The 27,892-nt window shown below is 41.8% G+C and overlaps 3 protein-coding genes and 1 pseudogene across 5 annotated transcripts; all 4 read left to right on the top strand.

Annotated features, from left to right (window-relative positions):
- The first annotated feature begins 3,250 nt into the window (after nt 1-3,250).
- On the top strand, nt 3,251-4,801 carry LOC136455288 (CBL-interacting protein kinase 11-like). Its single transcript, XM_066455383.1, has one exon. It carries the CDS (start codon nt 3,251-3,253, stop codon nt 4,799-4,801), a length of 1,551 nt encoding a protein of 516 aa, XP_066311480.1.
- On the top strand, nt 4,697-7,958 carry LOC136450664 (uncharacterized; annotated as a pseudogene).
- Nucleotides 7,959-8,919: 961 nt separating this feature from the next.
- Nucleotides 8,920-17,249, top strand: LOC136450665 (uncharacterized). 3 transcript variants are annotated; one of them, XR_010758393.1, is made up of 7 exons: nt 8,920-9,493; nt 12,527-12,654; nt 13,137-15,762; nt 15,996-16,147; nt 16,227-16,301; nt 16,427-16,490; nt 16,982-17,249. XR_010758393.1 is itself a non-coding variant. In XM_066451218.1 (2 exons), the coding sequence occupies exons 1-2, from the start codon at nt 9,467-9,469 to the stop codon at nt 14,355-14,357; spliced, it is 1,248 nt and encodes a 415-aa protein (XP_066307315.1). In that variant the 5' UTR covers nt 8,922-9,466; the 3' UTR covers nt 14,358-15,060. The 3 variants fall into 3 exon arrangements, 1 of the variants encoding a protein (XP_066307315.1); XR_010758392.1 differs by lacking the exon at nt 12,527-12,654 and adding an exon at nt 11,299-11,341 and having other exon boundaries at nt 8,921-9,493; XM_066451218.1 differs by lacking the exons at nt 12,527-12,654; nt 15,996-16,147; nt 16,227-16,301; nt 16,427-16,490; nt 16,982-17,249 and having other exon boundaries at nt 8,922-9,493; nt 13,137-15,060.
- A 141-nt stretch (nt 17,250-17,390) lies between these two features.
- On the top strand, nt 17,391-18,017 carry LOC136455289 (protein FAR1-RELATED SEQUENCE 5-like). Its single transcript, XM_066455384.1, has one exon. It carries the CDS (start codon nt 17,391-17,393, stop codon nt 18,015-18,017), a length of 627 nt encoding a protein of 208 aa, XP_066311481.1.
- Nucleotides 18,018-27,892: the final 9,875 nt, after the last annotated feature.

A 27,892-nucleotide genomic window follows, 5' to 3' on the forward strand; every position in this document is an offset into this window, starting at 1 on the left:
CTCCTCCATTTTATCAAAAAACATGTGAGGGAGGACGATTACAAGACGAGCTGACCCCCTCGATCGGACCCTTGCAATGAGCGGGGGCTCAAGGGAAGTTGGACTCACAAGGAGACCGAGTACGCGGTCGCATACCAATAATAGATCGATCGGATCCTAAGGAGGGATCAGAATCAAGAGAAATCTTTTCTGACCCATGAACCCCGCAGCTGCATGCTCCTGAGGAGTCTGATCATAACAGAGAGAAATCGCAACCCTACCAAGACATCCCACGGGCCATGAAGGGAGATCGAAACCCTCAGAATCCTTCCGTCTGAAAAAGCCTTCGAAGGAGTATCCTACTCCTCCGCAGGCTCGGGGGCTACTGTCGAGTATCAGGATTAGGGATACCCGGAAGAAGGAAGATGACGACCGTGAACGCTAACTCCCTCGGATGGTCAAGAGCGTATCTTGGTCTCGCCCGGCCCCGAGGGTACGGGCTCTATCTCGTCCGACCTTGAGGGCGCGGGATCCGGGCAACCCAACCTCGAGGGCGCGGGCTCCGTCTTGTCCGACCCCTCGGGCGAGAGCCCCGTCACGTCTGACCTCGAGGGTGCGGGATCCGCCTCGCCTGATCTTGAGAGCACAGGCTCTGCATAGCTCGACCCTCGGGCACGGGCTCCGCCTCGCTCGACCCTCAGACGCGGGCTCCGCCTCGCCCGACCTCGAAGTTACGGGCTCCGACTCACCCGACCCTGAGGGTGCGGGCCCAACGTCGCCCAACCTCGAGGGTGTGGGCTCCATCTCGTCCGATCCCTCAGACACGTACTTTGCCTCGCCATGCCCTTCGAGGGGGGGGGGGGTTCTGCCTCGCCCGACGGGGTCCGTACCGCCCCCAACCACTACGGGTCTTAGGGTACGAGCCTAGGGTCAAACTTCTGACATCAGCAAGGGAGTAGGCGCGTCTTGACGTGACCCACGGCCACGACAGGCCATACCTGAGGACTCACGTAGCCAACAGTGCCGGGCGTGCCGGCGCTATGCTACCTAATTCCCATACGACTTCCGACGGGGATGTCTGCTAGCCATACCACCTGCCGTGACGGAATAGAGCGCCATGATCGGCTGACGATGCCCACGTATAGCACCAGTGATGAACAGGGTCACGACGTGGAGCCGTTCCCGTCATCATCTACAGGACCGGCAGGACCCGCGTAAAGGAGATGAAAGGGGCCGCGACCCCAGAGGCCTTCTTCCTCCTCGCTTTTTTCTCTCTTTCTCTCATGTAACCTGCGCCTTCCCCTTCAACTATAAAAGGGGAAGCATGACGTCCTGCGAAGGGCAACGAAAAAACACGCCAAGACACTTAGACGCCTACACGCCTGCACGCAACCAGGCAACAATGCCCAGGAGAACTGAGCTCAAGCAGACTTAACTCCATTCGATTATTCCATCAGAGACTTGGGACCTCCTCCCTCTCTCGTCCGTTTATAACCCCTACTACAAACAAGTGCTGGTAACACGAGCAGCCTCAAACTGAACGTAGGGACATTTCGCCCAAACCAATATAAACTTTTATGTCCTCCAAACATAACCGTCCGAGTGAAATGCGCAAATCACAAAATTTACTAGGCGGGATCCGAGGATCCGAAACACCGACACCCATAGTTGCCACGAGCAGGCTTGTGCATGCTGTCCCCACGAGCACAGCAATCGATACTCGCCTGTCTATGACACACCGACCCGTAGACGGTAGGTCCCTCGCGTCAGGGCCTCAGGGGCATAAACGTCCACTCCCTCCCTCAACCCGTCAACCGTCACCACGACTTAGGGCATTGACCACGGCCGCCCACTTGCGTCGCCGTCGCGGAAGCGCGGAGCGCGTCGCCAAAACAAACGCGTCATCCTATAGACGGCACAGCCGCACAGGAAACCAACCACTAATAACAAGTTAGCAGCTACTGTTGCTGCCAGGGAGCTCAACTGCCTCGGGACCAAATCGTCTGCCGTTGCTGCCTGGGAGCTCGACTGACTCGGAACGAAATCGGAGGCATCCGTCTCGCCTTCCTCGCGAGATCGAGGTCCGCCCTGCTCCGGAGCAGGCGAGCCAGGCGGCGGTGCTGCTGGTGGGTTTGCATAGGGATGGAGTCGAGATCCATCCGGATTCGACATTTGAGTTCCTCTGCTTTGCTGGTAAGCCAACCCTAACCTGCTTGGATGGAATCGTTCTAGTAATGAGTTTAGCTGTACGCGATCTTATTTTTGATACATGCTGTGAGCAACGACCAACCGAGTCCAAATCATACTTCCTTTCCGTCACCTGATCCTGTTGTTGCCGCCTGGCGGAGTGGAGTAGCAATCTAATCCATTTATCCAAGGGTTTGCCCGATTGGATTGGGTTATCCTTCCTCTTTAGATCGCGCGTCATCGACCTCAGTTGAAGACATAGGCCTTTTCATCAAGGTCCTAGTGCATTTGAAGTTTCAAAAATTCGGGGGCTCGACTAAACCCAGATGCCCTCCCACTATGTCTGAGTCCGACCCTGCTTAGTTTCTGGAAGCTGTTTTTGTGAACTTAAGATTTGTCTTGATGGAGTTTTTGTATTTTCTTGATTTGCTAGAAGTCAGCTTTGTGTTGCTACGGCATAGAATTGGGGAGGATTACTGATATTGTTTCATAAAAAAACTGAAACTAGAGCATTTTATCATGAAGACCACTATGTGACCATGGCTATTGTGGCTGATGGTATGTGTATGAAACATGTAACACTTGTTTAAATGATTAGATCATATGTGGTCTTCAAGACTTTTAGCCCATGTAATGCAATTTTGGTGGTAGAGCCACAATGCAATGAAGTTCATCTGATGTTCCCTAGTCAGTAAAGTACCTGTTTAACATCTGACCAGAAACCATAATTGTTACTACATCTATGTCTATATATATCCTAATCAAATTGTTCCTATTGACAGTTTTAAACCTGTAGACTGTAGAGGAAGAAGACTTGGGAATGCTGAAAAATGTGCCTGCAAAACAATGGGAAAATCTTTTGTGCAAACAAGATTCGGCCTCTGTTCAAGCAGATAATGTTGGCTTCTCATGAGCATGGGCTTCATGCTGATACTATTCTTCTCTTCAATGATTTAAAGCACAGTAGATTGAGGCCTTTATATTCGTTGGCCATCACCTTGGAGACGACGGTTGAAATCTGTTACATTCTTTCATAAGTGGTGTGGTGCTTGTTCATTATACTGTCATTGCATAGTTTGATACGATGGATGGTAGGAGGACAATTTTAATGGGACGTTATGAAATCGGTAAACAGCTGGGACAAGGAACCTTTGCAAAGGTCTTTTATGCTCGTAATCTTACTACTAGCCAAGCTGTTGCCATAAAGATGATTAACAAGGACAAGGTTATGAAGGTTGGGCTCATGGAGCAGATAAAGAGGGAGATTTCAATAATGAGGTTAGTGAAGCATCCAAATGTTCTTCAGCTTTTTGAGGTTATGGCTAGCAAGAGCAAGATTTATTTTGTTTTGGAGTATGCTAAAGGTGGTGAGCTTTTCAACAAAATTGCTAAGGGGGGAAAGCTCAGTGAGGATGCTGCGAGGAAATATTTCCACCAATTGATCAGTGCTGTTGATTATTGCCACAGTCGAGGTGTCTATCACCGTGACTTGAAGCCCGAAAACCTTCTACTTGATGAGAACGAAAACCTTAAAGTCTCAGATTTTGGTCTGAGTGCTCTAGCTGAGTCCAAGAGGCAAGATGGTCTCCTGCATACCACATGTGGAACTCCAGCTTATGTTGCTCCTGAAGTGCTGAGCAGAAAAGGTTATGATGGTGCAAAGGCAGATATATGGTCTTGTGGAGTAATTCTTTTTGTGCTTGTGGCTGGTTACCTTCCTTTCCATGACACAAATTTGATAGAGATGTACAGGAAAATTTCCAGAGCCGAGTTTAGATGCCCTCGTATTTTCTCAACTGAGCTGAAGGATCTGCTATATAAAATCCTTGATCCAGATCCAAGCACTAGAATTTCTATCGCGAGGATAAAGAGGAGTGCTTGGTACAGAAAACCGGTTGAAGTACATGCAAAGAAAAATGAGGCCCAAACAAGTGAGAATACTTGTACAGGTGAAGGTCCAACTTCTGGCTCAACAGAGTGCAGTACATCCGAAGGAAATCAAGGGCCATTAAGCCTCCCAAACTTGAATGCATTTGACATCATCTCTCTTTCAACAGGTTTTAATCTCTCTGGGTTTTTTGAGGATAAGTATGGTCGCAGGGAAGAGAGATTTACTACCAGGCAACCTGCAACAACAGTATTTACAAAGCTGAAGGAGCTCTCCAAACGCTTAAAGCTAAAGGTCAAGAAGAAAGAAAATGGGATCTTGAAGTTGGCAGCTCCAAAGGAAGGAAAGAAGGGTGTGCTTGAGCTTGATGCAGAGATTTTTGAGGTTGCCCCTTCTTTGCTCTTAGTTGAGTTGAAGAAGACCAACGGGGACACGATGGAGTATCAAAAGCTAGTGAAAGAGGAGATAAGGCCAGCACTGAAGGATATTGTTTGGGTTTGGCAAGATGATCAACACCAGCACTCGCAACCACCACAGTCTCTATTGTCACCACCGCAGCCACAGGATGAGTTGCGACCATCGGTGCCTCAGCAAGAGGGGCAAGACTTGTTAGAAGCCCCATTGCCATCACTACCGCTTGACCAGTTGAAATCACCAACTGCCCCAGAGCAAGCAGAGCAGCTGCCACAACAAGAACAGTTGGAACAGTTGCAAACGCCAATTGCTCCAGAGGAACAAAATAACTAGCTCTAACAGCCAGCTGGTAATTCATATGCCCCTCTCAGCCATAGTTCATAGTTCTATTCTGGTTTTTACTCTTTGTTCTGGCTTTTCTATTTCTTCTGGAATTGTAAAGCTGTATGCTTGTATGTACTGCAGAAATGCCATGTATTTCAGTTTGAAATGATCGAATACATCACATATCTGATGTTAAACCAAAATTTTGGTAAGAATAATATTCTTTGACCAGCACTATTGAGTTGTATGAATTTTGACAACTGAAAAGTCTTCATGATTGGTTTCCTCTACTATCACTGGTATGAGCAGATTTATTGCTGTGGGCTTAGGCATTTTCTGTTATGATCTTATTCTAAGTTTGTCGCTGGAGATTTGTTTCCCTCTCATAGTGCTCTGTATTTCATAGGATTGAGGCCTTGCTAATTGCCATGTGGTTGATTAGTAGGTAGATAATGTGGCGAAAATTCTTCGCACAATCACACCTCGGTTTGCTTACTGCAGATGCCAAAAAAAGAAGAAGAAAAAAAGGTCCTGACAAAAAGAAAGGATTTGCAAGTACAATATCAGTAGTTTAGTGTTGAGTTAGGCTCAACTCGTGCCATTTACCATATTTCTCCTTTCACCTTGCAATCCGAAAGTTTACCCTTCCTGTACCAAATGCATCTATCTGTTCTGTTTTATTTTGCTTTCTCTGGATTGCTGATATCTGCAAATTAAGCAAATGTGATGCATATAGGCATAAATTTTCGTTGTAAATTGCCATTTTTTTGTTTTTATAGAGAAATACGTGTGGATCACGAATAAATTATGATAACAAAAAATGGTTGAGACTTTTTTTGAGGGAGATGGAAATTCTTGAGATATTCGTCCTCTGAAATGATTTAGTAACCTCTTCCAAACAGATCGTAGTACACTTGCTGTCCTGCAGAGGAACGTCTCTCCTCCTGGAGACATACAAAGCCATCCAGACATGTCCTCATCAAAGAAGCAGTTAATAACCAACACTGATTCGCTGTGCTGGCCAAATGAAAAATCTGACTGACCCTTGTTTTGGTGTGTTATGTGGGATGACCGGGCAATGATTTCAGCTCTGCTTAGATGTGGTCATAGAAGACTCTGCAAGTCTACTCCCCCCAGGTACTATATTCAATGGCGCCATATTCTCTGTTTATAGCATTCTAATTCCCTACACATTGTTCTATCTCGTTCAGGAGCGCCTTCCATCTTCCTCTTCTAGCTGGTGTGGAGGCTGAGCTGCATCCGGTCTCTGTTGGCCATATGAGCATGGCTGCAGAAATGGAACAGCCACTTCGGGTAAACTACCATGTGATCTGTGCAGGTGCTTTCTAGGTTTTTGTTGTGGATTTCTAGATCTGTTTTAGCTGTTGAATTTTTCACCATCATTGTGCAAGTATTATCTCCTAGTACGTTTCATGTGCTGCTTGTATATTCTCAAACATATAGCAAACCTTAGTAAGTTTTGTTTCTTTCATTTCTGCACTTTGAACCCAGAGTTCAACGTGGGGCATGATTGTTTGGCTGTGCCAGGTAATGGAAATCTACTTCATTACAGATTTGTACCCCCCCCCCCCCCCCCCCCCCCCACACACACACCCACCCACCCACCCCCAATCGGCCTTAGGGAACTTTGCCTTGTGTCCAAGTAGTAATCTCCTTTTGCGGTCGTGCTGTGCAGGAATCCATGGACATGGACATCGAAGAGGGACCCCGCATTGGAAATGGATCGATCGTTCACAACCCCGCATCTGACCTGGTGAAATCAGAATCTGACCGAATAAAAACTTTTTACCAGACGGTCCTGTCGGCCATCATGGTGTTCATCACGGAAGCGCTATCAAGCTACAAGGACATGAAGACCCTTTACTCGACCACAAGCCGCAACAGAGCTTGCCTCAGCAGCCTCCTCGTCGACGAGGGCTTATTCATATTCATGACCTTCTTGTGTGCAGTGGTCCTAATGATGTCTGAGTTCTTCGTGTACCAGTATGGCCGGCGGGGTCGTGTCTGGTGCTGGGTTCTCACCATCCTCGTCGCAGTCACCGGTGTGATGCTAATTGTGGCTGACACAATCCTCCTCATCGTGGCGAACCGAAGCAACATGTTGCTGTCAGTTCTTCTTGGGCCGGTGGTGTTGCTTGTCGGTGTGGTCGCGGGCGCTGGAGCATGGATGCGGGAGGAACCCAGCTCAGAGCTTGGCAGCAGGTATGACACGGCCATGAAGGTCACCTTTGATATGGCCACAGTTGGCACCATTGTCTCTTTCACTCTTCAGGGGGGCGTCGTCTTTGGCTACCTGAAAACCCCAGGCAGTAAGCAGGTCAAGCGTGACCCGCCCCTGGACCTCGCTGCGTGCTATTATGCCACCTCGACGCTCTCCCTGATTGCAATGATGGTGTGTGCCATGCCGCTGGTGCATCTCCCGGACGACATGCTGAAGGTTCTCGTCAGAGTCGTCGAGAGGCTCCGGAGTGCTGTGCTGGCCACTCTTGCGATGATGGCGCTGGTCGTCTGGAGTTCCTGGACGGCTTTGTCGTGCTCTCCTTCTTCCCGGACGCCGTCGCAATTGTCCTGTACTACGTGGTGAAGCTGTTCTCGGCATGCCAACCGCAAGAGGGGAGCTCACTGCTGGACTTCACCTTCCGGAGCCGCCGCGGGGTTCACTCTAATGACTGGACTCTATGCGGCTTTCATGGGGACAGATCACTATGGCTTCTACCTCAAGACCGCTATGTTCATCCTGTTATTTGCGGTTCTGTCAAGCTTGAGCCTTCTGGCAATCCCACTTCACATGCCTGACCTGGAGTGGGAGGAGCCATCGAGTTCGGCATTGCTGGTGTCGCCCTCGCTTTTCCCCTGCTGGCGCTTCTGGCTGCCATTCCATTGGTGCTCAAAGTCTTCGTCGACCACTACGTCAACCGTTAGTCTTTGGCTGTTTGCCTGTTTGGTGGGAACCGGCACGATTCTTGCATGTGGTAGAGTACACGCTGTAGAGTGCCAGCGCCCAGCAGTAAAATTTTCATTACTGCATTTTGGCCGTCAGTCCAGGTGGCTTGTTTGTAAGCTTCCCAATATTGCTTTTTCCTAGAGCTGTATTTGGCAGAAAAAATTTCATGCTGATCCGTGGTTATATTTCAGTTCTTCTTAAGGCCCAAAAATTTCATGCTGATCCGTCAGTTCAGAGGAAGTCCATAGGAATTTCAAAGGATCCGATTCCTCTGGAAAGGTATCACACAAGGCCGTTTGGAACAAAGGAAAGGCAAATTTAGGAAAGGTTTGGAGACTGTTCTGTTTCACAGGAATTAAAAATCCAGTCGGACCTAAAATTTTGCGGAAGCTCGAGAGAACTAGCGGAAGCGTTCGTGAGAGTGAACTCTACTTGCTACCTCTGCCCATGGATTCTCCAGGGACCCCCACCACACCATGGATGGCGACCGAGAGTCAGAACTATATGTATGCAGGTCAGGTTCAGTGCTATGCTAAACTGCTAATGGATTACTGCGTTGATGAATCAATCTTGATGATTCATCTTGATTCTTGCCGAATTCATCAATGCAGACAAACAGCACAATTAGCAAGACCGCCCTGGCAGATAATCTTTCTGTCCCCTGCTGGGTGTAGGCTGTGGCACAGATTTAGTCAGGAATTCTGATCCAGAATTGAGCAAGCAAAGACTTTTGGCTGACTTGCTGAAAAACCTTTGGCTGAGATTCTTTCCCTTGCTTACGAGTTCGTTGTACGGAAGCAACAGCCGACACGATTTCTTTCGGTTGAGGAAGATTCTTGTGGTAGCCAGGGGCCAACGTCCATGATAGCTACTTGATCCACGAAGGACATTTTTTTGTGAAGTTTTTTTTGGGTAATCGTTGCTGCGAAGTTACTGACGCTAATAGGCTCTTGGAAGTTGGAAGCTCGTATTTGGCAACTGAAGTAGCATGGAAATATCGTCACCATACCAATCGTCCCCACAGACCGAAAGGCACATCGACAAGCACGTAGAGTATTGATATTTTCTAAAAGTTAGGACTTGGGTGGCCTCGTTTTTGTCTCTATCGTGTGGCCCCATATGGTATGGATATGCTTTGAGCTCCAATCACTGTTCAACACACAAATCAAGCGACGAACCGAGGAATAATGTGTCCGCACAGAGTGAGTATCCAACTGGAAACTGCTTTATGGTATCAATGCTGCGATAATGATGGCTGGCAATGAGTAAACCGAAACGTTTAAACATGAGTAGCTACATACTAAGGCATATTACTGAGGTCTCACTTGGAGCCATTCACTAATAATCCATTGCTAACAGCTAATCTCACGTGTATTCGCTCCTAAAGTTTGCTAAAAGTTTATTGCATCAATCTAGGATGAGATACACAGATGAGAAAAGAACAAAGAGCACAGTTTGACAAACAGCGATAGATAATTTATACTACTCTTGGACAAACCAATAATTTATTGTGTTGTGTGACAAGAAATTTCCCAGCAAGCCATGCGTTGACGCACTAGGAACAGAAGTCTTTCCTTGCCTGTAGCCTAGCGTCCCCTGATCCCCTCCCCTCGTTCCTACTGTCAAGAGACTTTTTTTTTGAAACAAATACTGTCAAGAGACTCAAGACCACTACTGCTGGGAGGCAACTCGGGGACGGACGCCCCTCCATGGCAGCAAACTCCTATCCTTCACAGGTACACAGGCAAATCCTTGTTGCTTGCTTCAGTTTTTTTGAACCTTTTCCATGCCTATCTTCCTTTAAAGCGCGTTTAATCAGGTTCCTGTTCTGCCCTTTTTGGACCCTCTCCAAGTGAGATTTGTGGCGAAATCCGTGTTAAAAGATGATTTATTTCACAGCCAGATCTGTAGCCAAATCCATGTTATTCACGACAAAGATTTCCATGTTACCCAAGATAGTTGCTTTCTGACGCAAACTGAACTTGCTGTCCTGTCTAGTCCTACGTTTAGCAATTCCTATGTCAGTTTATCTGTTAGCTTTTTAAACCTCAATCCAGGAAAAGATATGTACGACGATCATATTTACAGAGCTTATGAAGTACGTATGTTTTTATGGAGACAAATTTGACAACCAATGAACTATCTGATGTAATATTTGCCTTAGATGTTCCTGTACTGAACAATAAGAGGATCTCCAGTTCATAGCTAAGATCGTCAATTAGAGTTGTCTTGTGCTATGACCTATTTCTACTTGATTACATCTCTGATATGTGTTTTGGTGAGTTGAAAGCATGGACTGAAGTTTATCAGCTAACTTACAGCTGCCTAACTCAAGAGCTATATGCTTTTCTTCGCATCCAATGGTTGGGCCTTTTACTTTATTTTTTGTATTGGACTGTAGTTGGGTGCCTATAATGAATTTAAACTTCGGGTGTGTATGCTTGTAATACTTCTAGTCTTATGCTTCTTCTCTGAAGAAGTCTGAAGCCTGATTTTTTTTTATCATATAAGAAATTGTAGTCATAAAAAGAATTTTCATGTTTCACAATAGCTGATTCTTGATGGAATATGAGCTTACTGCCAACTGCCAAGCCTAGTCCTTTGTAGTTAGCATTTGTAAGCTTTTTGCTACTTTCATTTTGCGCTTCAACCTTGGTTAGAAATATGTTGAAGGGTAGTATGCAGCAAGAGAGAAAATGTATTATCCCAATAAGAACACTGTTGTTGTCAAATATCAATACGTTTTGGGTTAGGTGTTTCGGTTGTGGCCTGCATAGTTCAAATTCCTATACATATTATCTTGTGGTACTAAGTACAAACTGATCCCTAGATGTTTACCCCTCTGACATTTGTAATCCATTGTGTTGAAAGCATGGCCTAAAGTTTAGCACTCAGCTTTCCTTCAAAGTTTGGGGCGTCTGACAGACGTTGATTTTGAAATCAGCGCTGGCATCTGAGAGATAATTTGTTACACGCCCAATAAAGTTTCCTTGTGTGCTGACCTGATTTGTTCTCCCTCTAGTTTGCAGTTATTTGACATTTTGGACAATAACACAGTCTCCAAATCATACCTTTGATCACTATTTAGAATATAAATATATCTAATAAATTTATGTTTGTTATGAAATTACTTTTCAAGAAAAATCCATTAATATGATCTTCAAGTTTCTTTTCTATAATAAATACTTAAAAAAAAATTTGTAATCAAAGTTTTAAAGGTTTGACTCAAATCTTGTTCAAACATGAAGTATTTGCAAACAGGAGGAATTAGTTGGTTATGTCTATGGTGACTTGAAAGCATGGCCTGAAGTTTTGAAGCCAACTTACTGCTAGATTTCCATGTTTCACTGTAGTTGTTTCTTAAGAAAACTGATCTTATCGCAAGCCTAGTCTTTTGAATCGGCATATTATTAAATGAACATGTGAATCTATTTGCCAGGATATTTAATACTGGCGTGTTTACAGCTCAATCATAAGTTTTCTGAATGCCGGTTATATGTATAGATCTGTTGAGAAGTAATTCTCCATTTTTTTTTTTCAGAAAAGGGCGAATGCAACAATCTTGATCAACCTTTGTTAGTTAGGTATACCGCTGCTTATGTACACGATTTTGCAGAAGGGAAACAAAATTAACGTGTGCTGTTTGTGTTAGGGTAGCGACCTGGATAATTCATATATTATATATTTTTAGAGTACATTTTCTATAGTTAGTTAAGCTCATTTATTAGCAGTTTACTTTGTGGTTTGAATTGATTACTAGTTGTTTACCTTCTGACATGTTGAGATCATGGCCTCAATTAAGCACTCGACTTTCTTGCAAAGTATTGGCGCCTCTAATAGTCATCCATTATGAAATTAGCTTAATTTTTTAGAGTTTAAGGGCCTAGCCCCAGCCTTAGCATTAACCAAGACAAAACGTTTACAACATTCATCCAGTTTAACAGAATCCACAGCTCAACATCGAGCGCAATAGCATACACACACACACCAACCCAACTATTACATGAGCCAAGCCGATTTGAATTCCATCAGGCTGATCCACTTGTTTTCATTCTCCTTCCCTACCATTTATTCACAGCCAGCTAAATGAGCCTTCACATCTTCAGGGAGCGCTTGACTTTGCCAATCGTGTGCATGTTTGTAGAGATAGCTCTCCCAAGCTTTTCCTACCCGGGGCATCCAGAAAGCAGATGAGGTCTTGTAGCTATATTCCTCAGCTTCTCCAATTTCTGGTTGAATTCCAAGAGCTTTTCTTTGGGGCACAACAACCTCTAGTTTTGAAGCATATTGACTACATGCTGAATCAAAATTTTCACACCCTTCCAAAGGCAACCCTGATAACATAGACTGTTTCTTAGCTTCCAAAGCCCCCACAGGGCAGCAGCACAGAACATGTTATTAACTAAGGACTAAGGATCTCTTATTACTCAACCACATAGAACCGATTGATTCAAAGGAACTACCTATATTTCTATCTATCACTTCAGAAATCCAGACCCAAACTTGTCTAGCAACTGCACACTCAAAAAAGAGGTGTAGCACAGATTCACTTTCTATACAAAACAAACATGACTTATCATCTACTTTCCTTAAGCTTAGATTATCTCTAGTCAGTAACTTGTTTTTGGACAATAACCAGAGAAAGAAATGTACCCTAGGAGGAATTTTTAATTGCCAGACAGCAGGCACATGAACTGGTAAAATACCTCTAAAATTGACTATCTTATACAAAGACAGAGGAATAAATACCATCGGATGTGAATTTCCAGATAAGGGCATCCTCATCATTACTGAAAACAATAGTAGAAGCTAGTTGGACAATCTCCAACCAAAGGTTCATTAACCTATTGTCAACACATCTACGGAAGGTGCATTTAAGATCCACACCATCCCACAGGTTAGCTACTGCCTTAGATTTTTCATTAACTAGAATGTAAACCTCCCAGTATTGAATGGCTAGGCTTGAGGGACCCAGCCAGAGTTATCCTCCCAGAACTTCACCTTCCTACCATTTCCTATTTTCCAAGTACAGCCCATTTTGGCTGCCCAGATCATTCCTCTAAAGAACTGAGAAACACCAACAGTAGGACTATCAAAGATATTAGCCTTACTAGTATCATATTTGTGGTCAATAAGCTTCCTCCAAAGTTTTTGATCATCTAAATTATATCTCTTGATCCAAGATGCTAAAAGACAAATATTCAAATCTCTTAGATTTGGGACCCCAGGCCCACCATATTCTTTCATCATACTAACACTCTCCCAGTTTGCCAAATGATATCTATGAGCACTAGGATTGTCACTCCATAGACAATTAGAAATTAGCTTAATTTTAGAGAGAGAGTTTGTTAACCCCTTATGGACTTTTCTTTTTTGAAGGTAAAGAGCGCAATGGATGACCCAGAGTTGAATGCTCCTCCCAAGAATGATCCAGAGGAGGAGCCAAAGCAGGCAACAAATAGGATACTGAAGCGTACATCATCATTCGCTCAAGGCACTATTGCCACTGCGACCGGCTTCCTCACCGCAGCTTTCTCGGTGCGCAAAGATGCTCTGTTGCACCGGCACGTCCTGGTGGCCGGCGGTTGCTTCTTGGTCATCGCCTACCTTTCTGCGCTCCTGCTGGTCTACCTGAAATTGTTCTTGTCAGGACACAGGCAGCTGCATAAGGGGCACATCCGGTTCATCCAGTTTCTCTGCATCATCAGCGGCGCGGCGCTGGTGGCGACGAACTCCCTGCTGCTGCTGCTCATAAGTGAAGGCAGCATCTTGTTGTCGCTCAATCTGCTGCCTATACAGGGCCTCATCGGCATTCTCGCGTACCACGCGACGCCGACGGAGGACAGCATGCGCGACGTGGCGTTCGAGGCGGGGATCAAGAGCGGCCGCAAGGTTGCCCTGTTCGCCACAGCGACGGCCTTCGCCGTGCAGACCACGCTCCTGTTCGGCTACCTCAACAACTCCAGCTTCCGGGCGCTGGGCCCCCGGTTCGATCTCTCCGTGTCCTTCCTGGCGTCGGCCCTCAGCGTGTTCCTGGTCGTGGCCACCTGCATGCCTCTTGGGTACAGGACTAGTGCCGCGAGGGACAAGGTGCTGTCCCTCGTGAAGTACCTGAAGGACGCCGTCATCGCCTTGCTCGCGGTCACCGCGGTGACTATTGCCAAGGAGTTTCTCGGTGGCGACACTGTGCTCGCACTCTTCCCGGAGATCACAGTAGCTGCCATGTATTATGCCGTGAATCTGTTCGCTGACGACACTGCAGAGCAGGGCCAGCGGGAGGCCGCTGAGAACAAGATGGAGATGTTGCCGACCGCCGTCGTGGCCACGTTCGGCTTCGGCATGCTGGGTGCGGCCTACGCCGCGCTGCTGGGAACGCCGGAGTACGACATGTACACGAAGGCGCTGGTGTTCACCTTGCTCGCCGCCGTCGTGTCCAGCCTGGGACGTGTGGCGGGGCCGCTCTGCAGCCCCCGGCGCGACAAGAACGCGGCGGCGTGCGTGGTGTTCCTGAGCAACATCCTCCCCATCGTGGAGATGCTGGTGGCCGTCCCGCTCGCCGCAAAGGTAGCCAGTAATGCCCTCCCCGTGTATTCTGTTTAACCTACGAGGTACCATTGATTTAGCCTACGAGGTACCGTTGATTTATCGTACAGTAAATGTTTGTATGCCAGTCATATTTTTGTATGTCAGTTGAACAATGTTGTTACTACCAGCAAACAGCCACAAACAACTCCCATAACAAAATTCTTGCAGAAAGAATGTCTGCCTGTGTAAAGCAGATAGAAGGTTTCTTTTGTAAGTATTTACTACACTACACATGACTGGCTGCTGCAACTTGTTCCACAACTTTTAAGAATGATTGAGAAAACTGGTTGTTTCATTTACATGCTGGAGCAAGATTAGATAATGAGAATGATTCTCTAGAGTGCACAAAGGTAGATAGTGAGAATAATTCTCTAGAGTACGCATAAGATATAGAAAAATTATTAGAGAGTGAAAAAATATAGAAAACGATTTTGTGAAAACGACTCTCCAAACGATGATTTAAAGAGTTGGACAGACATGAATGAAAGCTGAAACAGACCAACTCATCATTGTTTTTTTAGTCTATCTACTATACAACCGTGTGTTTCAGCCAAAGCTAGTTCATGGTTGTGGCTGCCTAAAAACACACGAATTCCAACAAATAAAAAACCATGTGCTTTAGGAGAAGCTAGCACATGGTTGTTGGCTGCCTAAAAAACACACAAATTACAAAAGGGAAAAAAACCATGTGTTTTAGGAGAAGCTAGCACACAAATTTCATCAGACAAAAAGGCCCACACAGACCAGATCTGTTGCTTGTTTGTTAGATGTAAGTTCTGTGCAATTGAAAAGTCCAATAACTATGATGATACGATGAAAGAGAGAGGCTCACTAAACATGTAGCAGCCCATAAGCCCAACAAACAGGAATTCCATAAGAATATAACAGGTATACTTAGGAAAGAAGCAAAGAAAATAAGGGAAATGATCTGCATGGAGATCAGATCTGCTCTGTGTGGAGATCAGAGCAGGAGAAAGGAGAAAACAACCAGCAGATCAAAGCTGAAGATCTCCTCTGCGTGGGGGCAAGCAGAGCAGAGGAAAATGGTAAGCAACCAACAGATTGAACGGAAACCACTAACCTCAACAGCCAAGGTAAGGACACCAACTTTATCATGAAGATGTAATCCAAGATTGCTAGTATTTGCTGCAACCAAATTCAAGAATTAGAATTACAGATTCACAAATTAAGGAACTCATGAAACAAAAATACAGAATACCGAAAAACAAATTGCACATTTCAAATAGTGCAACTGGTATTTGCTGCTAATGCAATTATACTGATTAAACAAATATTTTTGGATGTTGCAACCAAGGGTACAAGACAGGAGCAAATATTAGAGCCACAATATCAGATTCAGAATTCTGAGAAAGTGCAAGGATACAACTACAATGATGTCAACACCAAAGACATGTATGAGGTAAAATAACTCCTAATTTAAAATGCAGTCATAAACAATGAAAATATGTCAACTACTGATTTCTACATTTTGCTGCAACATTCATTTGGTTCCCTAATGCATTTGATACAAGCACTAGTCCAGTTTGATCAATTACTTGAGGTAAAAAACACATTTCATAGATGCAATGAAAAATTAAGAAGATTTGATAAAAAGCAATATAAGTACTCATGAGCTCTTTTTTTATGAAGCAGAATAGCATGTATATGACAACAAACAGAGTTGATGATTATCAAACACAATGAACTCACATGGTACAGAAGCAATGAAGGCAGTGCAGTTAGCTCCATATCAAGTATTTGGAGGCACAAATTGTTCCACTGACCGTTTCTACATATACAAAAAGGTGAGCAAAATCATTGCTTACTCGTAGGAAAGCCAAGATAAAAATGATTGTTTTTGGACTAAAATATATTTCAATGCAGGGAGGCTACACTGAACTTATGTTGGAACAGATGATGAACTCTTAGGAGGATAATCAGACTGACAGGAATACACAGGTAAAATTTATAAGTACCAGTATACAAAAATTATAATTCAGACATATGCAAATTACACACATATGTGCAATGTAAATTCAGCATAACAGGACTGTAATTTCAATGCTTCATTATAAACTGTGCAGCAACATGAAGAGATGCAAGGATCATTAACAAATATGATGATAGATCTGAAATAACAGGAATAAGGTAAAACTATATTATATATGCTTGTCAAACTAGTTGTGTTATATTATAAATAGTAACCATTCTCATTATCAAATAAATAAAACAGAATATGAGCCTTAAAGATCTAGATGAAATCTTTGGACTACAAACTGACTGGTCAATATCAGAGTCAAGGTTATCATATGGGGTAGATACAAATAGCTGAGCCAATTTGATTACATTTATAAGCAATACAAATATGTGCTGACATCAAAGTAAAACTTATCTTTGCAAAAATAGGATGTTGAAATGGCAATCGTCGTTGATGATGATGGAGCAATGACAAGCATAGCTAATGATGATAGATCTGAAATTCAACAATACCATTAACAAACTGATGTATTTAATAACATAAACATTGATGGGATACATAAAAATGATCTCTTCAACTATTTTAGTCTACACTGAAAAAATTTATTTGTATTATAAATGACATTACTCAGAAACTAATACTGCTGCTAATATATTTACAGGTGCAGCATGAAAATCAAGATGAGCAACCAACAATAGAAGAAAATGACTTGAGGATCATAGCAATATAACCAACAAGTTTAGATATTACATCAGCTATAACAGATGATAATGCACATGTTTGATTTAGATAAGGACAAGAGAGTGAGAAACTTGTTCTGGACAAACTGTTCTTCTATGAAATATTATGCAGATTATAGAGAATGTGTAAGTTTTGACATGACATATATGACCAACCGATACAACTTACTTTTTGCCCCATTTATTAGAATCACAGGACATGGGCAAAGTTGCCTTTTCGGATGTGCTTTTCTGCATGATGAGACACTAGACACTTTTAAGTGGGTATTTCAAACTTTTCTTGAAGCAATGGGAGGAAAACACCATCAAACGATCATCACAAACCAAGACATGACGATGAAATCAGTAATAGAAGAAGTCTTCATAAACACAAAGCATAGAAATTGCTTGTTCCACATAAAGACCAAATCCTACAATAAGAATGTCAAGGTCTTTGTAGTAAATGAAGGACTATATGAAGACTTTGAAGATATAATGAACAATAGTCTAATAGTGAAAGAATTTGAGCGACTTTGGAAGAGAATGATTGAGAAAAGAAACCTTCAAGGGAATCACTACTTTTCCAAAATGTGGGAAATGAGGAAAAGGTTTATCCCGGTCTACTACAAAAATGACTTCTTCCATTTTATACAGACCACATCCAGAAGTGAGGCAACAAATATGAGGTTCAAAGACAATGTAGGGCCAACATATAGTATCATTAGCATTCTGAAAGAGTACAATCAGATTGTTGATACCATAAATCGAGTAGAAATGCTAGAGAACAACTATAGCAAGCAGAAAAGGCCAAAGGAATTTATATTCGACTACAGAATAGAGCAGCAGGCACAACAACTATACAACAAAAATATATTGAAAAAGTTCCATCTACAACTGAAGGCAACATCAAGGCTGAACTATAGGGAAACTGAAGATGGGAAAACATTTCAGGTGTGGCAAAAAAGTAACCAGATTTAGGAGGTTCATAGGTTTAGGAGATATATAGTAAACACTGACCTAACAGAAGGCGAAGAAGAATTTACCTGCATATGTGCAAAATTCAACAAAGATAGGATACTCTGCTCTAATATCCTAAAAATAGTTATTGAAAAGGAAATTAACATAATTCTAGACAAATATTTCTTAGACCGGTGGAGAAAAAAAGATATGAAGTTACATGTTGAAAGACAAGAAGAAGAAACTATTGTAACAAGCTCATTGTTGAGATTCAAACATATTATTCAGGAAGTCAACAATACTGAATTTAAAAGGATCAAAAAATAAGGAAGCCATGGAATAACTTATGGCAGAATTCGATAAAATAGAAATCAGTTTAGATAGAATGTTATCTGCTCAGCAAACAGGTGAAGCACAAAATATCCAGTGAGGAAATGGAGAAGGAGAAACTATAGCAGCATAAGCTGGAAATCCAAAGACTGAAATAGATGATCTGGAAAGAATTCAGAGAAAGGAAAGGCCACCTAAACCTATGAGAATGAAGACACTTATAGAAGAAATAAAGAAGAAGATGGTGGCAGCAGAAAAGAAGAAAACAAATGACACAGACAGTGCTGGTAACAAAGAAGCAGAGAAAAAATTTCAGTACATACAAATACAATTTGAATCAAAATACAAAAATTCTTATTTATGTGAACTAATAATGCTTGTAGGCTCCCCGATGAAGCCAAAAAGAAAGAAGAGGAAGGAAACAACAAATGGTAGCATTGATCACCAAGCAACAAAACACTGAGGACATAGTAATCAAAGATGATCAATAGATGGAAGCAAAATTTATCAATCAGAAGTAGGGATGCAGTGAATTTTAGTGGCCAATTGATTTTTGTAATTTGTTCAATGATCAGGATGTTACAAGCTTAAATTAATTTATACCCATAACTACAATTGCAAATGATTGGAACTACAATTACAGTGTCCAATAGCTGCAATTTATATTGTTGGAGTTTGCAATTGTGTAACCGAATGTTTTATTTTTTTGCTTTTCAACAACAACAGATATTATTAATAATAAAGCACTTGAAAATTAAGTAGTATATTGTGGATGCATCTTATTTCTATAGTAGCTCGAGCATATTTTCCAGCCTAAGAGGTTTTGTGAACTCCAAATTGAGTATTCTGTTTGTGAGAAAATTCTCTATCAAACAAAAAACAAGCAGTCAAGTGTTTAAGCATAAGAGTACAAACCAATTGAACTTATAGTATGCAGGCATTAAGATCTCAAAAAGTGTGTGAGCAAACACATACCTGAACAGGATTTCCTACCAACAGCAAGCCAACAACTCCGCCAAAGACAACACGACCATCTGGGCTCACAAGAATTAAGTGTAGTATTTATCATCGGTGTAAAATTAATATCTGCACCAGGTGGGACTGTTTACAAAGACATGTAGAGGTGGGACATTACAAGGAGGTCCATGAACCTCAGCAGCTACATACGTCGAATTGAAATACCAGCTCACCTTAAATTTTGCAATGGTCTCAAGTGTGCTCAAGAGAGCATACAGAGACTATGTAGGTCATCAGGGTTGAAGCCTATGTCATCATGCAGGATGGGATAGGTCATCAAGGTTGTGGTTGTCCTTGTAGTCCCCTGGCAAAAAAACATGCACTTAGATCATCAAATCACCTAGAATGGCTACAAATATTTAGGGCCCGTTTAGATGTGGTTTTTTTTGCTTTTGGCTACTGTAGCACTTTCGTTTGTATTTGGCAAAAATTATCCAATTATAGACTATTTAGGCTTAAAAGATTCGTCTGGCCAATTACAGGCAAACTGTGCAATTAGTTATTCTTTTTACCTACATTTAATGCTCCATGCATGTGTCGCAAGATTTGATGTGACGGGGAATCTTGAAAATTTTTGGATTTTAGGTAGGATCTAAACAGGACCTTACATAGGAAACACATACTAAAAAAAGCAAAAACACCAACCATGAAAATCACAATTATGTAACTGAATAGTGAGAATGATTCTCTAGAGCGCACAAAGATAGTGAGATTGATTCTCAAAATGACGCACAAGATATAGAAAAACTATTGGAGAGTGAAAAAATATAGAAAACAATTTTATGAAAATGACTCTCCAAACGATGATTTAAAGAGTTGGACAGACATGAATGAAAGCTGAAACAGACCAACTCATCATTGTTTTTTAGTCTATCTACTGTACAACTGTGTGTTTCAACCAAAGCTAGCACATGGTTGTGGCTGCCTAAAAAACACATGAATTCCAACAGACAAAAAAACCATGTGTTTTAGAAGAAGTTAGCACATAGTTGTTGGCTGCCTAAAAACACACAAATTACAAAAGAGAAAAAACATATGTTTTAGGAGAAGCTAGCACACAAATTCCATTAGACAAAAAGGCCCACGTAGACCAGATCTATTGCTTGTTTGTTAGATGTAAGTTCTGTGCAATTGAAAAGTCCAATAACTATGATGAAAGAGAGAGGCTCACTAAACATGTAGCAGCCCATAAGCCCAACAAACAGGAATTCCATAAGAATATAACTACAGATCTGCGTGGAGATCAGATCTGCTCTGTGTGGAGTTCAGAGTAGGAGAAAGAAGAAAACAACCAGCAGATCAAAGATGAAGATCTCCTCTGCGTGGGGGCAAGCAGAGCAGAGGAAAAGGGTAAGCAACCAATAGATTGAAGGGAAACCACTAACCTCAATAGCCAAGGTAAGGACACCAACTTCCTCATGAAGATGTAATCCAAGACTGCTAGTATTTGCTACAACCAAATTCAAGAATCAGAACTACAGATTCACAAATTAAGGAACTCAGGAAACAAAAATACAGAATATCGAAAAACAAATTGCATATCTCAAATAGTGCAACTGGTATTTGCTGCTAATGCAATTATACTGATTAAACAAGCATTTTTGGATGTTGCAACCAAGGGTACAAGACATGAGCAAATGTTAGAGCCACAATATCAGATTTAGGTTTCTGAGAAAGTGCAAGGATACAACTACAATGATGTCAACACCAAAGACATGTATGAGATAAAATAATGATGTCGACTAGGCCTGATCTTCCGATAGGTATGATAGTGTCGATTGGTGGAGACTCGATGTTCATGATCTAGGCTTTGAACCAAGACTAATTCAGACCCCCATAACCGTTACACCACTGCTCCGTTGGTTATCAACCACGCGAACGCGATTGACCTCGCCGAGAAGGCTTTCCTGTAAGCGAATTGAGAACACAAGCAATAACGAGATGAACGCAATCTGAAATTACAAATAAATATGAGGCTTATAATAATGAGGAGTTCAAGTATTTATTCGAAAGGACTAATCGCCACAGGCGAATAAGATCAAGAACTGGGGCCCTGGTTCACAGCAAGCAGCCTTGGCGGCGACAGTTGCAGCAAAACAACATCTGTTTCACGAGGAAATCAAGAACTAAACAAAACGCAAACCCTAAGGAGAGTGATGACTGCCATTTATAGAGTCTTGGGCGTCACCCCCCTGGACGCGCCCCCTAATGGGCCCAAACACGATACATGGTCCAACGGACCAAAAGACAGTGTCGCAGCACCCTGACAGATTCTAGATGCTGACTTATTTCAATTATTCCTATTGATTCCGAAGGTCTTTTGATGTGAAACCGCTTGTATTGGCTTCCTTATCAAATTAGCTTTCCAACCATATGTGGATCGTTGAAAATGGAGTTTGGATGCGTCCTAGGTGACCAGTTTAAGGCAGACTGGTCCTGGAGCCCGAGCCGGACTCGAACTTAAGTTGGACTGGGCTTCCACCATAAAAAAGATGAATTGGACGCCCATGCTGGACCTCCTTCTCTCCTTGGCTTGTATGCGATGAAGTAGTGATGTCCTTATCATCCTCCCTTTCTTGAATTGAAGTCGTCCTCGACTGAAGTAGATCATCTCCTCCATTGGATGACAGCAACGATGGTTCTAGAAGAAGACGTTCATCTTGGTGCCCCATCCTTCGTAAAGGCGGCTGCCATGGTGGCTTCCCTATTAGGAATTCATCCTCCTTCTCATGCAAAAGGTTAGTACCAACAAGAGGCATAACAGTAGGAGTAGGACCAAGTGGACATATAGGCGATGTACAAGTTAGAGTATAACATGGTTCATCATAAACATCAAGAACAGATTTTAAAGCAAATAAAACTTCTTTCATGTTACTTGAAGGTTCATTTAATGGTTTGCTAGAGTCATTATCAAGGCCTTTCTTTTTCTTTTCAGCAAGTTCCTTTTCATATTGCACAATTTCAGCAGGTGTTAAAGGAAGTAAAGCAATGATCTTTCCTTTAAACATAAAAGTATATCTATTTTTCCTACCATGATGTACAACATTATTATCATATTGCCAAGGGCGGCCTAACAAAAGTGAACAAGCTTGCATAGGCACGATATCAAAATCAGCATAATCATGGTATGACCCGATAGAAAAATGTACACGAACAGATTGTGTTACCATTGCCTTACCACTATTGTTGAACCACTAAACATGATATGAATGTGGAAGAGCATGTGTAGATAAACCAAGAGTCTTGATAAGCTCAGAACTTACCAAGTTATTGCTGCTCCCTCCATCAATTATAGCACGAACATGGAAATTATTGATAATGAGTAATATTTGAAACAAATTATGGCGTTGTAGCTTGTCTACTGGCTTAACTTGTATACTCAAAACACGCTGAATAAGGATTGATTTGTAGTCTACAGTGCATGCCACATTATCAATTACCTCATCAGGATCTTCAGCACTATCCGCAAATTTATCTGTATAAAGATCAGTTGCAAGTGCAAATTCATTCTCTTCATCACTAGCACTAGCATACCCACCATCATCAGTAGCAATATATGCGCGTTTGCTAAGGCATTCTTTAGCAATATGTCCCATGCCCTTGTAGCAGTGGCACACGACTTTAGAAGAGCTGCTAGAGGAAGGTGTAGCAGATCCACTAGAAGAAGGTGTGATAGGAGAACTCTTCTTTACAAGCGCTGGTGGTGTCTGCACACTAGAAAATTTACTCACCTCGGTTGGACGTGAAGGAATGGATGGAGTCGCGGATGGAGTCGTGGATCGCCTAGGTTGTCGTCCCTGTACTTCCCTTTCAGCTTTAATAGCATAATGATATAATTAGGAAAATCTAGTCCATTCTTTATAGTCAAGAACATCCTGTATTTCACGACGCAAACCTCCAAAAAATCTAGAACACTTATCCATATCATCCTCTTGTATGTTACTACGTGCTAGACCAATTAAAAGCTCCTGATAATATTCCTCAACAGTTTTACTACCTTAATTTAAACGTTGCAGTTTTAATCATAGATCACGCTGATAGTATGGAGGAATAAATCTCGATTTCATTCGTTGTTTAAGTACAGTCTAGGTTTGAGGTATTTGAGCATTAGCATTAGTATTATTGCAAATATCATTCTACCAGAAAAGAGCAAAACTAGTAAACTCACTAGTAGTAAGTCTAACTCTATATTCTTTAGGTACTTGATGGGAGCTAAATTTTTTATCTACAACCATCTCCCAATTTAAATATGCTTCAAGATCAGCAGAACTAGAAAAAGGAGGTATCTTAAACTTGGTTTTAGAGAAAGGATCATTATTACCTTGGTTGTTACCTCCCATACCGCGTCGGTTAAAGTTCAACCGATTATGGTTACGTGCATCCTCAGCACGTCGTTGAGCTTCGGCTTCAGCCTCCGTGTCACCATCGTCCTCCTTAGAGAGATCATCATCATCTTCTTCAGGACATGATTCAGGATGTCATTATTCAACATCTTCAATCCTCTTGGCTAAATTGGTGATTTGTTGAAGGATCTCATTGAACTTGTCATCAAGAACGGCACAAAGCTCATTCTTAGAAACACAGTCATTGAAATCTATAGGTGCGCCCTCGTTTCCTTGGCCGCTGCCTCCGGCTTTTCCTAACATGGTTAGTAGAAAGGAAAAGATAATATAAATAGTATTATCCCTACCAACTACTTAGGTTGTGGACAAGGAAAAATAAGGCACTTAAATCTCAAGCGTCTTACCACGGTCTTACAAGTGTTCTTACCAAAGCAACAGACGGTGCAATCGGTCGGTGACTATGATACCGTTGTAGCTTGAGTGTAACAGTTACAAGGCGAACCTGTACTTGGTTAGAAGAAAGTGGAGCTTGGACAGGCACAATATAGTAGCAAAGAATAGCAAAATTCGTAACTGAATAGCAAAGCTAAATAAGTATCCCAAGTCCTTATCTTAGTTGCTGACCTACTCACGTTCTAAGTACCAGATGTATCAAGTGATGTGAACATCAAGAATATGATTAGGAACAAGGCAGAAATCAGCACACGCAAACACAACTCAAATGGCGCTCTCTATGTGCTCCTCTAGATATTGTTCCACTTTTGCCCCCTCTCTTTTTTCTCTATTTTGGGGTTGTCGTTGTTTTTTTGGGATTCTTTGACTTTTTCATTTTATTTTTTTGATATTTTTTCTTCACTTAGGAGCACAAAAGAAGTAACCACATAAATATGAACTTAAACAAGTGAAAGACATGGCCTGCGGAATTTTCAGAAGACGTGCTCGAAATCGACAAAGACCTTGTGACCACGAAAAGAGGATCTTGTGACCACTTTTTAACCAAAATAAAAATCTCCGACCCCAAAAAAGCGAGGGATGGATGGATTTGAAATTTTTTTCTGATCGATTTTGATATATAGAATGTCAAAATCCAAGTTCGTATGCGAAAACTAGACCAGTTTTAAGAACAGACTCTGAATTAGAGGACAAAACGGGAACAATACGTGCAAAATTGGTCACGACAGTAATGATTTGATGGAAACAGTGAAGACAAGTGTAGGAAATTTGATAGCGTGGACTAGGGTTTGGTGGATACAAAGGAAACTCAACAAGACTTGGAGATGTTCACGGATTATGATGAAAAACAAAGGGGAAAACACAAACTGGACTCAAAACGATCTAAAACTAACAAACAGAACTTGACCTAGGGCACAAACTCAACAACGCGAAACAGAGATGGAATTGTATGGCATAATAAGGCTATAGGACAGGGAATATGTGACGATGTATATTTTTTTTTGGCTTTTTATGGATTATAGGTAATACAAAAACAGTAACAATCTAAAGGGGAAAACAAAGGTATATCTAACGGGCAACAAGGTCTCTATACCACTTGATGTCGACTAGGCCCGATCTTCTGATAGGTATGATAGCGTTGATTGGTGGAGACTCGATGTTCATGATCTAGGCTTCGAACCAAGACTGATTCGGACCCTCGCAACCGTTACACCACTGCTTCATTGGTTATCGACCATACGAACACGATTGACCTCGCTGAGAAGGCTTTCCTACAAGCGAATCAAAAACACAAGCAAGAACGAGATGAACACAATTTGAAATTGCAAATAAATATGAGGCTTATAATAACAAGAAGGAGTTGAAGTCTTTATTCGAAAGGACTAATCGTCACAGGCGAACAAGATCAAGAACTGGGGCCCTGGTTTACAGCAAGCGGCCTTGGCGGCGACAGTTGCAGCAAAACGACGTCTGTTTCACGAGGAAATCAAGAACCAAACAAAACCTAAACCCTAAGGAGAGCGACAACTGCTATTTATAGAGTCTTGGGCGTCACCCCCTAGATGCGCCCCCTAATGGGCCTAAATATGATACATGGTCCAATGGACCAAAAGACGGTGTTACAGCACCATGACAGATTCTGGACGCTGACTTGTTTCAACGATTCATATTGATCTCGGAGGTCTTTTGATGCGAAACCACTTGGATTGACTTCTTTATCAAATTAGCTTTCCAACCCTATGTTGATCGTTGAAAATGGAGGCCGAATGCATCCTAGGTGATCAGTTTAAGGCAGACTGGTCCTGGAGCCTGAGCCAGACTCGAACTTGAGTTGGACTGGGCTTCCACCATGAAAAAGATGAATTGGACGCTCATGCTGGACCTCCTCCTCTCCTTGGCTTGTATGCGATGAAGTAGTGATATCCTCGTCAAATAACTCCTAATTTAAAATACAGTCATAAATAATGAAAATATGTCAACTACTGAATTTTATATTTTGTTGCAACATTCATTTGGTTCCCTAATGCATTTGATACAAGCACCAGTCTAGTTTGATCAATTACTTGAGGTAAAAAACACATTTCATAGATGCAATGAAAAATTAAGAAGATCTAATAAAAAGCAAAATAAGTACTCACGTGCTCTTTTTTATGAAGCAGAATAGCATGTATATGACAACAAGCAGAGTTGATGATTATCAAACATCAATGAACTCGCATGGTATAGAAGCAATGAAGGCATTGCAGTCAGCTCCATATCAAGTATTTGGAGGCACAAATTGTTCCACTGGCTGTTTCTACAGATACAAAAAGGTGAGCAAAATCAATGCTTACTCGTAGGAAAGCCAAGATAAAAAGGTTGTTTTTTGACTAAAATATATTTTAATGTAGGGAGGCTACACTGAACTTATGCTGGAACAGATGATGAACTCTTAGGAGGATAATCAGACTGACAGGAATACGTAGGTAAAATTTATAAATATCAGTATACAAAAATTACAATTCAGATATATACAAATTACACACATATGTGCAATGTAAATTCAGCATAACAGGACTGTAATTTCAATGCTTCATTATAAACTATGCAGCAACATGAAGAGATGCAAGGATCATTAACAAAGATGATACTTGGAAATAACAAGAATAAGGAAAAACTATATTATATATGCTTGTCAAACTAGTTGTGTTATATTATAAATAGTAATCATTCTCATTATCAAATAAATAAAACAGAATATGAGCCTTAAAGATCTGGATGGAATCTTTGGACCACAAATTGAGTGGTCAATATCAGAGTCAAGGTTGTCATATGAGGTAGATACAAATAGTTGAGCCAATTTAATTACATTTATAAGCAATATAAATATATCTTTGCAAAAACAGGATGTTGAAATGGCAATCGTCGTTGATGATGATGGAGCAATGACAAGCATAGCTAATGATGATAGATCTGAAATTCAACAATACCATTGATAAACTGATGTATTTAATAACATGGACATTGATAAGGTACATAAAAATGATCTCTTCAACTATTTTAGTCCACACTAAAAAAATTATTTGTATTATAAATGACATTACTCAGAAACTAATACTGCTGCTAATATATTTACAGGTGCAGCATGAAAATCAAGATGATCAACCAACAATGGGAGAAAATGACTTGAGGATCATAGCAATAGAACCAACAAGTTTAGATATTACATCAGCTATAACAGATGATAATGCACATGTTTGATTTAGATGAGGACAAGAGAGCGAGAAACTTGTTCTGGATAGACTGTTCTTCTATGAAATATTATACAGATTAGAGAGAATGTGTAAGTTTTAACACGACATATATGACCAACCGATACAACTTACCTTTTGCCCCATTTATTGGAATCACAGGACATGGGCAAAGTTGCCTTTTCGGATGTGCTTTCCTGCATAATGGGACAGTGGACACTTTTAAGTGGGTATTTCAAACTTTTCTTAAAGTAATGGGAGGAAACACCCTCAAACGATCATCACAGACCAAGACATGGCGATAAAATCAGCAATAGAGGAAGTCTTCATAAACACAAAGCACATAAATTGCTTGTTTCACATAAAGACCAAATGTTAAAATAAGAATGTCAAGGTCTTTGCAGCAAACGAAGGACTATATGAAGACTTCAAAGATATAGTGAATAATAGTGTAACAGTGGAAGAATTTGAGTGACTTTGGAAGAGAATGATTGAGGAAAGAAACCTTCAAGGGAATCACTAC

This window comes from Miscanthus floridulus, chromosome 5 (assembly GCF_019320115.1).
Source record: "Miscanthus floridulus cultivar M001 chromosome 5, ASM1932011v1, whole genome shotgun sequence".
NCBI classification, from domain to species: domain Eukaryota; kingdom Viridiplantae; phylum Streptophyta; class Magnoliopsida; order Poales; family Poaceae; genus Miscanthus; species Miscanthus floridulus.

Coding starts and splice junctions, on each gene's coding strand:
- LOC136455288 (XM_066455383.1), top strand. CDS start 3,251: ATGGATGGTAGGAGGACAATTTTAATGGGACGTTATGAAATCGGTAAA.
- LOC136450665 (XM_066451218.1), top strand. CDS start 9,467: ATGGCAGCAAACTCCTATCCTTCACAG. Junction 9,494..13,136: donor CAAACTCCTATCCTTCACAG/GTACACAGGCAA, acceptor TCTTTTTTGAAG/GTAAAGAGCGCAATGGATGA.
- LOC136455289 (XM_066455384.1), top strand. CDS start 17,391: ATGACGATGAAATCAGTAATAGAAGAAGTCTTCATAAACACAAAGCAT.